At 68.5% G+C, this 13,486-nt stretch overlaps 1 protein-coding gene across 2 annotated transcripts; it reads right to left on the bottom strand.

Moving 5' to 3' along the window:
- Window positions 1–813: 813 nt before the first annotated feature.
- Window positions 814–10,470, bottom strand: DNAJC5G (DnaJ heat shock protein family (Hsp40) member C5 gamma). 2 transcript variants are annotated; one of them, XM_075126252.1, is made up of 5 exons: window positions 10,285–10,470; window positions 6,398–6,516; window positions 5,837–6,050; window positions 3,629–3,782; window positions 814–1,825 (listed from the first exon to the last, which is right to left on the bottom strand). In XM_075126252.1, the coding sequence occupies exons 2-5, from the start codon at window positions 6,508–6,510 to the stop codon at window positions 1,737–1,739; spliced, it is 570 nt and encodes a 189-aa protein (XP_074982353.1). In that variant the 5' UTR covers window positions 6,511–6,516; window positions 10,285–10,470; the 3' UTR covers window positions 814–1,736. The 2 variants fall into 2 exon arrangements, with proteins under 2 accessions (XP_074982353.1, XP_074982354.1); XM_075126253.1 differs by lacking the exon at window positions 10,285–10,470 and adding an exon at window positions 7,513–7,886.
- Between the last annotated feature and the right edge of the window lie 3,016 nt (window positions 10,471–13,486).

The following is a 13,486-nucleotide window of genomic DNA, read 5'->3' as shown; positions in this document are numbered from 1 at the left end:
GAACAGGCGGGATGCGATGCCCCTGCCAGCCGCGACCTGGCACCCCCACCCACCCAGCTGACTCCAGCCCACAGGACAGGGCAGCCTACACAGACAATTAACCCTTGACACACCAAGCGGGCTCTGTTTACACTGCAGCCCCTGAAGCTTTCTGTGGTCTGTGGCCCAGCAGCCTAGACCCACTGCCCCTCCCCCCGCAGCACCCCCGAGGGAGGGCAGCTGGGAGGCAAGCATTGGTGGCTCCAGCTCACAGAGACTCCCTTGGGAGCAGAGGCCTCCATGCAGGGGAGGAAGCTGGACATGGGGGCGGGGGTGCACCAACCTCCAGGGCAGGTGCAGTGCAGGGAGCAGCTGCCGGCTGCCAGGCTAGAGGGGGGAGGTGTTATTCCAATGGCCTGTTACCCTCCCCTGGGCACATTCAGCCTCTAGGCCAAGGCACAGGACCCTGCCCCTACTCCGCCTGGCTCCCAGGGAAGTGGCTTCAGGCAACAGGTGCTGAGGCCCAGCCGTGTCCCTTCCCCGCTATGGTCCCTCACTGTCTAGCTGACAGCCCCTGTAGGGAAGCAGGAAAGGCCCCCGCCCAGCTGTGCAGACCCAGCTGTGGCCACGCACCCTTTGCTGGCGCTGGGCACACAGCAACGCGACAGCGCTAGGCCCACTGGGGTCCCCCGGGGGCTGGGGCCAGTCCTGCAGCACAGGCGAGAGGAGCCGCGCACAGCCTGGCTCTGGACACGCTTCTGAGAAGAGAACCTGGAGCAAGGCTGGGCAGGGAGCTGGCTGCGCGGGTACAAGTCACGGACTCAGAGCAGTGCCGGCAGGGCAAAGACCACGGCGAGAGACAAGCCCGCAGCCGCCTTTAATGGTGCCATCAAAGCCAGACAACAGGTTCCTTTACTCCCCTGACACACCGCCCCGGTGGGCCCCAGGGTGCCAGCAGGGACACCAGTGAGGCTCAGACACAGTGACTGAGGCTCTGCCTGGAGGCCAGGACAGGAGCACTGAGGGAGGGGGTCCTACCCCCAGAGGGGCAGCAGGCCACAGAGCAAGCAGGCAGAGAGTGTGCTACCTGCCAGGACCACGGCCTGCCTAGAGAGCTGTGTTTGGCACCCGACACAGGGAAGGGACAGGTCCCTGGAAGCAGCAGGGTGCCCGGCAGGCTCAGCCTGCAGCTGCTCCATCTCCATGGGCTAGTTACAGTGGGGTTGGTCTCATTTGCCTCCAAGCTGCGCGGCTGGGGCACAGGCGTGTGCTTCTCAGGCCAGGACCCAGAGGGCAGCACCCAGCCCAGGGCCCTGCGAGCTCGGCGTCCGCGCAGCTGTAAACACTGGGTTCGGAGGAGAGGGGCCCGGCTGGGGAGAAGCCAGGCGGGTGCTGGTGCTGCTGGTGAGTGACTGGCCGAGGGAGGGATGGGGGCTGTGCGGCAAGGCAGGGGGTGTGCCCAGGGGTTTCCAGTCTCGGGTTCCTGGTGCAGCACAGGGAGCCTGGCCCATCAGCAGGCTACAGCAGCTGGAGAAGTCACAGCACAAGGAGCCTTGGGCAGGCGCCAGTCCTTACAGGGCCCGGGCAGAGGCCCGAACAGCCTCCCCACAGGCGTTGGCCAGTTTACCTGAGATTCGAGCCGCAGCCAGCTGGCCTGGCTGCGCCCAGCGCAGGGACCCCGGGCAGCAGCAGTTCCAGTGGGGTTCCCACCCAGAGTCCAGGCAAGGGGACAGGCAGTCGGCAGGTCGAGGCTGGCCTCATGCGTCAGTCCTCAGGCTGGCGTCTGGCAGTGGCTCCTCTCCGGCTGCTGCAGGCAGGGGCTGCACCACAATGGGTGTCTGGGTGTCTGAGAAGCAACAGGCTCAGTGAGGGGCAGGGCATGCAGGGGTCTCAGAGCACCCCCACTGCCACCCAGGATCCCCCCAGCCCCAAACCAGGCTGCCTGCTTGGCACAGAACCCGGCAGCCAGAGGGATGGGAGCTCAGGGCTCAGGCCAGCTGCTCCAGGCCCCAAGAACAAACCCAAGCAAAGGGTGCAGGCCCCAGGGAGGTGAAAGCCATGGAGCAGGGTGTGGACCTGGCCAGCCCAAATGGCTATTACTGGCCCACCACTGTGGGCAAAGATGATGGGGCACTGGTAGCCAGGGCTGGGCTGGCCAGGGGGAGCTGGCGAGGGGAGCCCAGGCTGGGAGGGCCGGGGGAGGAGGGGGTTAGGGGGAGCCTAGGCTGGGAGGGCCGGGGGAACAGTGGGAGCCCGGGCTGGGCATGGCGGAAGGAAAGAGGGGGCTGGAGCCCAGGCTGGGCCGGCCAGGGGGAGCCCAGGCTGGGTGTGTGAGGGGGGCAGACCAGGCTGGGGAGCTGGGAGCAGAGGGTGGGTTGGGGGTGACAAGTGCTCCTCTGGCTCACTGGAAGGCTCCTCCAGGGGGCTGGTGAAAGCCAGGATGTATCACAAATCCTGTGGGTCTGTGACAAAGGGCCAGCAATAACAGGCACCAGAGGGGCAGGGCCGCAAGTGTGGGGATGCCAGGAGCACCCCATCACCCGACAGGCATAGCAGCCATGCCCAACTCCTTGCTGTCTCCCTCCACGCCTGCCTGGGGCCCCGGGGACACGCAGGTGGGGCGGCTGTGACAGTGCAAGGCCTGGGGGATGCAAGGCTGGTGAGTGCTGGGGTGAGTCCCAGGGAGGCCTTGCCCCAAGCGTGGTAAGACAATTGCCTTGTGCTGGGCCCCCTCTCCTGGCCACTCAAAGCACTGTCACCAGGCCTCCTGGACATCAGCTCAGTGACTGGAGGGACAGCCTCCCCCCCGCATGCTGGGGCCGACAACAGGGAGGGCTCAGCCCCATCCCAGAGGGCAGGCCCCCCCGATTGCAATGAGCACGACTGGGCCTGTCAGGCAGAGCAGCAGGGCAGGCCCCAGGGCTGCTCAGCTCCCTCCGGGCGCCTGGATCCAGGCTGTCTCCTGCTCTGCCCTGCACCCTGCCCACACGGTCCCGCACCGTGGGAGGGACTGACCTCAGGCTCAGCCAAGCCCTTGCTCCCACGTGGGCTGCTGTGTCCCTCCCTGCAGGGGGCAGGACAGCACAACCCCCACCCCCCCAAGCACTAGGGCCCAGCCCTGCCTGCCCCAGCCCCTTCCGCAGGCACCTGGCACAGACTGCTCCAGCCCAGAGAGGACCCCAGGATGTCAGGCTGACCCCACTTTCCTCCATTCACAGCACCGGCACTGGGGGTCCCCCCTCCCTGGTGGCAGCTGCCAGGGCTGGGCTGAGCCAAGCCAGCCACAGGCTCGTGTAGACAGCACGGCACGGGGCAGGGCAGATGAGAGACTTGCCCAGAGTACACAGCAAGCCGCGGCAGAGCTGGGACCCTGGGCCGGAGCCCAGTACTGCCCCCTCCTCTAGCTCCTGCTGCCATCTGCCCCGCCGGCCCCTTCAAAACCCACAGCCTGCCACGTGCTGCCCACCCCCGGTGCTGGCCATGCCCCAACCCCCCATTACCCTTGCTGCCTCGGGCTCCACCGCCCACCTCCCCGGCGGATTCCCCACCCCGCTGAGAGCGTGGCCCAGACCAGGGCAGGCCAGGGGCTGTGCGGTCTCCCCCGAGAGCAGGAGCACAGCGCAGGGCAACTCCTCCTGCTCCTCCTCACCTTCGGCCTCAGCTTGGATCTGGGCCTCCAGGTCCTCGGGGTTGACGTACTTGTAGGCGTCCTCGTCCTCAGGCGGGCGGCACTTCCCGCAGCAGAAGCAGCAGCAGCAGCAGCAGCAGCAGCAGGAGAAGAGGCCGCAGCACACGGCCAAGGCCTGCGTGGGAGGGAGCAGCCAGGTCAGAGAATCCGCGGGGCTGCGAGGGGTCTCCCAGCCCAGCGCCCCGCAGCGAGCCAGGACCACGGACTGTCTGAGCAGCCCTGACGGGGAGGTGTCCAGCCGGCTCTGGGGAACCTCCAGTGGGGACGGGGACTCCACGGCCTCCCTGGGCAATCCGTTCCACTGCATCACCCCCCGGGCGGGACGCTTTTCCCAGGGTCCAACCGAAACCGCCCTGGCTGCAATTGAACCCATGGCTTCTTGGGGGGTTCAGAAAAATAATTTACCTCCCTCCTCTTTATAACAACCGTTTCTGTAGCTGAAGACTTCTCTCTTCTCCCCCCACTCCAGTCTTCTCCTCGCCAAACTAAACAAACCCTTTTTCAATTCTTCCTGGAAGGTCGTGTTTTCTCGATCTTTAATCATTTTTTGTTGATCTTCTCTGGACTCTCTCCAATTTGTCTGCATCTTTCCTGAATTGTGGCACCCAGAACTGGACACAATACTCCAGTTGAGGCTAATCAGCGTGGAGTAGAGCAGAAGAATTACTTCTTGTGCCCTGCTTACAACACTCCTGCTAATACAGCCCAGAATGATGTTTGCTTTTTTTGCAACAGCGTTACACTGTTCACTCATTTAGTTTGTGTCCACTATGACCCCCAGATCCCTTCCCGCAGTGCTCCGTCCTAGGCCGTCATTTCCCATTTTGTATGTATGCAATTGAGAGTTCCCTCCGAAGTGGAGTACTTTGCATTTGCCCTTGTTGAATTTTATCCTATTTACTGCAGACCATTTCTCCAGTTTGTCCAGATCAGTTTGAATTTTAATCCTGTCCTCCAAAGCACTTGCAACCCCTCCCAGCTTGGTACTGTCTGCAAATGTTATAAGTGTACTCCCTATGCCATTATCTAAACCACTGATGAAGATATTGAATAGAAGTAGCCCCATGATAGATCCCTGCAGGACCCCACTTGTTATGCCCTCTAGCTTGACTGTGAACCACTAATAACTACACTCTGGGAATGGTTTTGCACCCACCTTACAGTAGGTTCATCTAGGTTACATTTCCCTAGTTTGTTTATGAGACAGTCACTTAAGACAGGTTTCAGAGCAGCAGCCGTGTTAGTCTGTATCCGCAAAAAGAACAGGAGGACTTGTGGCACCTTAGAGACTAACCAATTTATTTGAGCATAAGCTTTCGTGAGCTACAGCTCACTTCATCGGATGCAACTCCGATGAAGTGAGCTGTAGCTCACGAAAGCTTATGCTCAAATAAATGTGTTAGTCTCTAAGGTGCCACAAGTCCTCCTGTTCTTTTCACTTGAGACAGTATCATATCTCAACATCAGTAAGGCTTTTATCACGTCCTCCACTTCCCCCTATCCACAAGGCTTGTTACTCACTCTGTCAAAGGAGGAGATTAGGTTGGTTTGACAAGATTTGCTCTTGACACTGTTCACTGTTACTTATCACCTTCTCATCTTGTAAGTCTTTATAACTAGGTTGTTTGAGTATTTGCTCCATTATCTTTCCAGATACCAAAGTTAAACTGACTGGGGGTCTGTAATTTCCTGGTTTGTCTTTATCCCCTTTAGTGATAAGGACTATATTTGCCCTTTGCCAGTCCTCTGGGATCTCTCCCGGCCTCCAGGAGTTCTCAAAAATAATCACGAATGGCCCAGAGATCTCTTCAGCCAGTTCCTTAAGTATTCTAGGATGTATTTCATCAGGCCCTGCCGACTTGGAGAAACCTAACTTGTCTATGTAATTCTTGTTCTTTCCTTAGTTTAGCTTCAGACCCTGCCCCATCCTGCCCCGACGTTCAGACTGACTGAAATCCCACCTCTGCCACAATGGGTGGCTCAGGACCTGGGCACCGCACCCACCTCCGGTTGGGACACCCAGAGCCCAGGAGACCTCTCCATGTCACCCCACCTGGCAGCCTGAGCCATGTGGCTGGGGCAGCCAGCGCTGGGAGTGCCCCGGAGGAGCCCGACAGGTGCAGAGAATGGGTGGGTGGGGGCTGTGCCCAGCAGGCAGGGGGCACTCACCTTGAACCACCACTTGGACATGAGGAAGTAGTACTTGACGCTCTCCTCGCCGAACTGCTCAGCCACGTAGAGCCCCATAGAGCCATATTCATCGTAGATCTTCCGCTTGTTCTCATCATTCAGCGTCGCATTCGCATTGTTGATCTCCTTGAATTTCTCCACTGCCTCGGGATTCTCGGGGTTCTTGTCTGGGTGGTACTTCAGGGCTAATTTCCTGCACGGTGCAGGGAAGCGGCAGGGCTGAGGAGACGTCCCAAGTCGCCCCCAAGATCTCAGGGGGGCACCAGAGAATCCTCCCTCCCTTTCCCCTGGGGCTGGGAGACCCTAAGCTACTTGGTATGACCCTACCCCATGCTGGGGACAGGAGGACCCTTGGGGAGCACGGTGCGACCTCTCCCACACAGGAGTTCCAGGGTGTGCATTCTTCTCCAGGGCCAGGGCCAGAGCCAAGCCGTGGCTGGCTGGGCTCTCCCTGCCCCAGCACATCCGGCAGCAGAGGTGCAGCCAGAAGGGGCCCGTGGGAGAGGCGGGGTGGCTAGGCCCAGCAGGTGGGCTCCCTACCTGTACGCCTTCTTGATCTCCTCTGAAGAAGCCCCCTTCTCCAGGCCCAGGACTCTGTACAAACTCTCCCCAGCCCGGGACATTTTCCGCTGGGGTCGGCCGGGTTCCGCCATGTTGCTCTGTATTGGAGGGGAAATGGGGGGTGTGAGTCACCGTGCCCACGCCCTGCAGGCTGCAGCCACCCCTTTGTGGGGCAGGACCGGTGAGGACAAGGGGAGCTGGGTGCAGGGGCTGGCACAACAGCTATTCCAGCTCCCCAGAGCGTGCAGAGGGGCCTGTGCTGGCCAGGATCCTGTCACCCACTGCAGGGCCATCTCCGCATGGCAATCCAGGCAGGCAGCTGTGTGTGCTGGGCAGCGGGGCACAGCTGCCCAGGGGATCCCCTCCCATCCAAGGGCCCACTCAGCAGAGCCCCCGGGGGGATTAGGGAACCAGGCAGACACCAGCTCTCCAGCAGAGGGCCAAGCCCAGGGCTCCCACGCTACAGCCAGCGCTCACAGTACCAGCGAGGAAGCAGGGAACAGCAGGTTTCCAGCAGGGCCTGCACCCCCACCTGGCCTGGGGCTCCCACCCACAAGGAGGGAAGGCCAGGCCAGCAGTGCCTACAGCTCCCTCCATACCAAACCTCCCCTCCTCCATACCACACGCAGCCCTGGACACCCGAGACAAGGCCACACCAGCACCACAGGCCCCCAGCAGCCTGGGGCGAGCCTGCCAGCTGCGCAGAGCCTTGGCCTGGGGCAGTGATGCCCTCGGGGCAGGCCCAACACACTGCGGGCATACCGCTCGCTCGCAGCAGCTGTCACCCTCACGAGTCAGGGCTGCCAATGGCCGCACTGCCCCCTCGTGGCCACAGGGCCCACAGCCCAGGGACCAGAGTACTCCCAGATACATGCCAGTGCAGCACGCCCCATTCCCAGCCATGCACCCACAAGGAGGGGGGCTAACTGCAGAGACATTGAAGGCGTGCACCTCCCCACACAGACACCCCCAAACCCTCTCTCTGCAGCTTGTCAGAGCTCTGGGTTTCTCTCACCCTGCAAGATCCCCTGCCCCACCCCCAAAAAGGGCCCGAGAGCTAAGCAGAAGGACAGGGACCAGGACACAGCACTTACCAAGCCAGTAGTGTGAATCCAGGCTCACCCGGCAGCAGGAATGAGGAAGTGAAACAAGGCAGGGCAAGAACTGGCCAGACAAGGAGGAGAGACAGAGAGACAGCCCAACAACCAGCCCCCACCTGGCCATGACCCAAGGAGGAGGGCACAGACAGCCCAGCAACCAGCCTGCCCACGGCCAGCACCCACCTGGCTGTGACCCAAGGGTGGTGGGGGGGGGTCACAGACAGCCCAGCGCCCACCTGGCCGTGACCCAAGGGGGGGGACACAGACAGCCCAGCAACCAGCCTGCCCACGGCCAGGACCCACCTGGCCGTGACCCAAGGGGGGGGGACACAGACAGCCCAGCAACCAGCCTGCCCACGGCCAGGACCCACCTGGCTGTGACCCAAGGGTGGTGGGGGGTGGTCACAGACAGCCCAGCAACCAGCCTGCCCACAGCCAGGGCCCACCTGGCCGTGACCCAAGGGGGGGGACACAGACAGCCCAGCAACCAGCCTGCCCACGGCCAGCGCCCACCTGGCCGTGACCCAAGGGGGGGGGGACGGGGACACAGACAGCTCAGCAACCAGCCTGCCCACAGCCAGGGCCCACCGGGCCATGACCCAAGGGAGGGTACAGACAACCCAGCGCCCACCTGGCCGTGACCCAAGGGGGGTGGGAGGGGACAGCCCAGCAACCAGCCTGCCCACGGCCAGGACCCACCTGGCTGTGACCCAAGGGTGATGGGGGGTGGTCACAGACAGCCCAGCAACCAGCCTGCCCACAGCCAGGGCCCACCTGGCCGTGACCCAAGGGGGGGGTGGGGGGGACAGCCCAGCAACCAGCCTGCCCATGGCCAGCGCCCACCTGGCCGTGACCCAAGGGGGGGTACAGACAACCCAGCGCCCACCTGGCCGTGACCCAAGGGGGGGGACACAAACAGCCCAGCAACCAGCCTGCCCACGGCCAGGACCCACCTGGCTGTGACCCAAGGGTGGTGGGGGGTGGTCACAGACAGCCCAGCAACCAGCCTGCCCACGGCCAGCACCCACCTGGCCGTGACCCAAGGGGGGGGGACACAGACAGCCCAGCAACCAGCCTGCCCACGGCCAGCGCCCACCTGGCTGTGACACAAGGAGGGTGGGGGGTGGTCACAGACAGCCCAGCAACCAGCCTGCCCACAGCCAGGGCCCACCTGGCCGTGACCCAAGGGGGGGGACACAGACAGCCCAGCAACCAGCATGCCCATGGCCAGGGCCCACCTGGCCGTGACCCAAGGCGGGGTACAGACAGCCCAGCAACCAGCCTGCCCACGGCCAGCGCCCACCTGGCCGTGACCCAAGGGGGGGACACAGACAGCCCAGCAACCAGCCTGCCCACGGCCAGCGCCCACCTGGCCGTGACCCAAGGGGGGGACACAGACAGCCCAGCAACCAGCCTGCCCACGGCCAGGGCCCACCTGGCCGTGACCCAAGGGGGGGACACAGACAGCCCAGCAACCAGCCTGCCCATGGCCAGGGCCCACCTGGCCGTGACCCAAGGGGGGGACACAGACAGCCCAGCAACCAGCCTGCCCACGGCCAGTGCCCGTGCCCGGTGGACCTGACCGAGCTCCTGGGCGGTCGAATCGCGTCCTGCACCGAGCCCACCCCCCGCAGCCCGGCCCGGCCGGCTCCCCGCCAGCCCCACTGACCCTCACGCCACCAGCAGGCCCCGAGCACGGAGCGGGTCTGGCCCCGGGGCCGGGCTGGGCGGGGCTTGGCCCGGTGACAGCCCAGCTCCGGGCCCGGCCGAAGACCCCGAGCCCGGCCCCTTCCGCCAGCCCCGCGGGGTCGGGCCTCGCACCAGCCGCGGGAGGGTCTGGGGCGCCCCAGGTCCCCGGCCCGGGGGGGGGGGCAGGGCTGGGGCCCCGAGCCCGTCCCCTGGCAGCTCCCGGCGCCGCGCTCTGCCCAGGCGCCAGCGACTCCCGGCCCCGAGCGGCAGCAGAGCCCGGGCGCACCAGCCGGCGGCCCTCGGGGGGCGGGACCGAGCCCGGCGCCGGGGCAGCGCGCCCGCTCCGCTCCGCTCCCGGGGGCTCGGCTCCGGCCGGCCCGGCCCCGGCCCGCCCGCCGCGGGGAGTTCCGCCGCTCCCCCGGCCCCGGCCCCGGCCCGCCCCGCCCGCCCGCCGCGGGGAGTTCCGCCGCTCCCCCGGCCCCGGCCCCGGCCCGCCCCGCCCGCCGCGGGGAGTTCCGCCGCTCCCCCGGCCCCGGCCCCGCCCGCCCCGCCCGCCGCGGGGAGTTCCGCCGCTCCCCCGGCCCCGGCCCCGGCCCGCCCCGCCCGCCGCGGGGAGTTCCGCCGCTCCCCCGGCCCCGGCCCGCCCCGCCCGCCGCGGGGAGTTCCGCCGCTCCCCCGGCCCCGGCCCCGGCCCGCCCCGCCCGCCGCGGGGAGTTCCGCCGCTCCCCCGGCCCCGGCCCCGCCCGCCCCGCCCGCCGCGGGGAGTTCCGCCGCTCCCCCGGCCCCGGCCCCGGCCCGCCCCGCCCGCCGCGGGGAGTTCCGCCGCTCCCCCGGCCCCGGCCCCGGCCCCGGCCCGCCCCGCCCGCCGCGGGGAGTTCCGCCGCTCCCCCGGCCCCGGCCCCGGCCCCGGCCCGCCCCGCCCGCCGCGGGGAGTTCCGCCGCTCCCCCGGCCCCGGCCCCGCCCCGCCCGCCCGCCGCGGGGAGTTCCGCCGCTCCCCCGGCCCCGGCCCCGGCCCGCCCCGCCCGCCCGCCGCGGGGAGTTCCGCCGCTCCCCCGGCCCCAGCCCCGGCCCCTCACCGGCGGCTCCGCTCGGCTTCCGCCACCGACCCGGCGGAACCGGACCCTCCTCACGCCTGCGCAGGCGCCTTCACCCCGAGCGGCCCCGCGCAGGCGCAGATCCCTGCACGGCGACGACAGGGCAGAGCCCCGAGGGCCACCGGACCTGGAAATGCCCCGAGACACAACTCCCAGCGTGCCCCGCGCCCCGCCCCTCCGACTCCCAGCGTGCCCCGCGCCCCGCCCCTCCGACTCCCAGCGTGCCCCGCGCCTCCAACTCCCAGCGTGCCCCGCGCCCCGCCAACTCCCAGCGTGCCCCGCGCCCCGCCAACTCCCAGCGTGCCCCGCGCCCCGCCCCTCCGACTCCCAGCGTGCCCCGCGCCTCCGACTCCCAGCGTGCCCCGCGCCCCGCCCCTCCGACTCCCAGCGTGCCCCGCGCCTCCAACTCCCAGTGTGCCCCGCGCCCCGCCCCTCCGACTCCCAGTGTGCCCCGCGCCCCCAACTCCCAGCGTGCCCTGCGCCCCGCCCCTCCGACTCCCAGCGTGCCCCGCGCCTCCAACTCCCAGTGTGCCCTGCGCCCCGCCCCTCCGACTCCCAACAACCCCGCGCCTCCAACTCCCAGCACACCCCGCGCCCCGCCCCTCCGACTCCCAGCGTGCCCCGCGCCTCCAAATCCCAGCGTGCCCTGCGCCCAGCCCCTCCGACTCCCAGCGTGCCCCACGCCACGGCAACTCCCAGTGTGCCCAACGCGCCTCCAACTCCCAGCGTACCCCGCGCTCCGCCCCTCCGACTCCCAGCACACCCCGCGCCCACCCCCTCCGACTCCCAGCACACCCCGCGCCTCCAACTCCCAGCGTGCCCCGCGCCCCGCGCCTCCAACTCCCAGCACACCCCGCGCCTCCAACTCCCAGCGTGCCCTGCGCCCCGCCCCTCCGACTCCCAGCGTGCCCCGCGCCTCCAACTCCCAGCGTGCCCTGCGCCCAGCCCCTCCGACTCCCAGCGTGCCCCACGCCACGGCAACTCCCAGTGTGCCCAACGCGCCTCCAACTCCCAGCGTACCCCGCGCTCCGCCCCTCCGACTCCCAGCACACCCCGCGCCTCCAACTCCCAGTGTGCCCCACGCGCCGACTCCCAGCGTGCCCTGCGCCTCCAACTCCCAGCGTGCCCCGCGCCTCCAACTCCCAGCACACCCCGCGCCTCCAACTCCCAGCGTGCCCCACGCGCCGACTCCCAGCGTGCCCTGCGCCTCCAACTCCCAGCGTGCCCCGCGCCTCCAACTCCCAGCACACCCCGCGCCTCCAACTCCCAGCGTGCCCCGCGCCCCGCGCCTCCAACTCCCAGCACACCCCGCGCCTCCAACTCCCAGCGTGCCCTGCGCCCCGCCCCTCCGACTCCCAGCGTGCCCCGCGCCTCCGACTCCCAGTGTGCCCCGCGCCTCCGACTCCCAGCGTCCCCTGCGCCCCGCCCCTCCGACTCCCAGCGTGCCCTGCGCCCCGCGCCTCCAACTCCCAGCACACCCCGCGCCTCCAACTCCCAGCGTGCCCCGCGCCCCGCGCCTCCAACTCCCAGCACACCCCGCGCCTCCAACTCCCAGCGTGCCCCGCGCCCCACGCCTCCAACTCCCAGCGTGCCCTGCGCCCCGCCCCTCCGACTCCCAGCGTGCCCCGCGCCTCCGACTCCCAGTGTGCCCCGCGCCTCCAACTCCCAGCGTGCCCTGCGCCCCGCCCCTCCGACTCCCAGCGTGCCCCGCGCCCCGGCAACTCCCAGTGTGCCCAACGCGCCTCCAACTCCCAGCGTACCCCGCGCTCCGCCCCTCCGACTCCCAGCGTGCCCCGCGCCTCCAACTCCCAGTGTGCCCTGCGCCCCACCCCTCCAACTCCCAGCACACCCCGCGCCCCGCCCCTCCGACTCCCAACACACCCCGCGCCTCCAAATCCCAGCGTGCCCCACGCCCCGGCAACTCCCAGCGTGCCCCACGCCCCGGCAACTCCCAGTGTGCCCAACGCGCCTCCAACTCCCAGCGTACCCCGCGCTCCGCCCCTCCGACTCCCAGCACACCCCGCGCCTCCAACTCCCAGCACACCCCGCGCCTCCAACTCCCAGCGTGCCCTGCGCCCCGCCCCTCCAACTCCCAGCGTGCCCCGCGCCTCCAACTCCCAGTGTGCCCAACGCGCCTCCAACTCCCAGCGTGCCCCGCGCCCCGCCAACTCCCAGTGTGCCCCACGCGCCTCCAACTCCCAGCGTGCCCTGCGCCCCGCCCCTCCGACTCCCAGCACACCCCACGCCCACCCCCTCCGACTCCCAGCGTGCCCTGCGCCCCGCCCCTCCGACTCCCAGCGTGCCCCGCGCCCCGGCAACTCCCAGTGTGCCCAACGCGCCTCCAACTCCCAGCGTGCCCTGCGCCCCGCCCCTCCGACTCCCAGCGTGCCCCGCGACTCCAACTCCCAGTGTGCCCCACGCGCCTCCAACTCCCAGCGTACCCCGCGCCCACCCCCTCCGACTCCCAGCACACCCCGCGCCTCCAACTCCCAGTGTGCCCCACGCGCCGACTCCCAGCGTGCCCTGCGCCTCCAACTCCCAGCGTGCCCCACGCGCCTCCGACTCCCAGCGTGCCCCACGCGCCTCCGACTCCCAGCGTGCCCTGCGCCTCCGACTCCCAGCGTGCCCTGCGCCTCCAACTCCCAGCACGCCCCGCGCCTCCAACTCCCAGCACACCCCGCGCCTCCAACTCCCAGCGTGCCCTGCGCCCCGCCCCTCCGACTCCCAGCGTGCCCTGCGCCCCGGCAACTCCCAGTGTGCCCAACGCGCCTCCAACTCCCAGCGTACCCCGCGCTCCGCCCCTCCGACTCCCAGCGTGCCCCGCGCCCCGCCAACTCCCAGTGTGCCCCGCGCGCCTCCAACTCCCAGCGTGCCCCGCGCGCCGCGCCTCCGACTCCCAGCACACCCCACACCTCCAACTCCCAGTGTGCCCCACGCGCCTCCAACTCCCAGCATGCCCCGCGCCCCGCCTCCCAGCGTGCCCCCGCCCCGCCCCTCCGCGTGCCCCCGCCCCGCCCCTCCGACTCCCCGCGCGCCCGGCAGGGAGGGGCGGGGCTGTCCTGTCCCGGCCCGGCCCGGCGCGCACAGAGGCGCAGGCGCGATCCTGGCAGACCCTTTATTGACGCGTACACAGCGGAGCCGCCCCCAGGGCAGCCGGAGCCGCCCGCGGGAACCAGGCATCGGG

Source organism: Caretta caretta, chromosome 3, assembly GCF_965140235.1.
Source record: "Caretta caretta isolate rCarCar2 chromosome 3, rCarCar1.hap1, whole genome shotgun sequence".
NCBI classification, from domain to species: domain Eukaryota; kingdom Metazoa; phylum Chordata; order Testudines; family Cheloniidae; genus Caretta; species Caretta caretta.
This window is presented reverse-complemented; position numbering and strand designations above follow the sequence as displayed.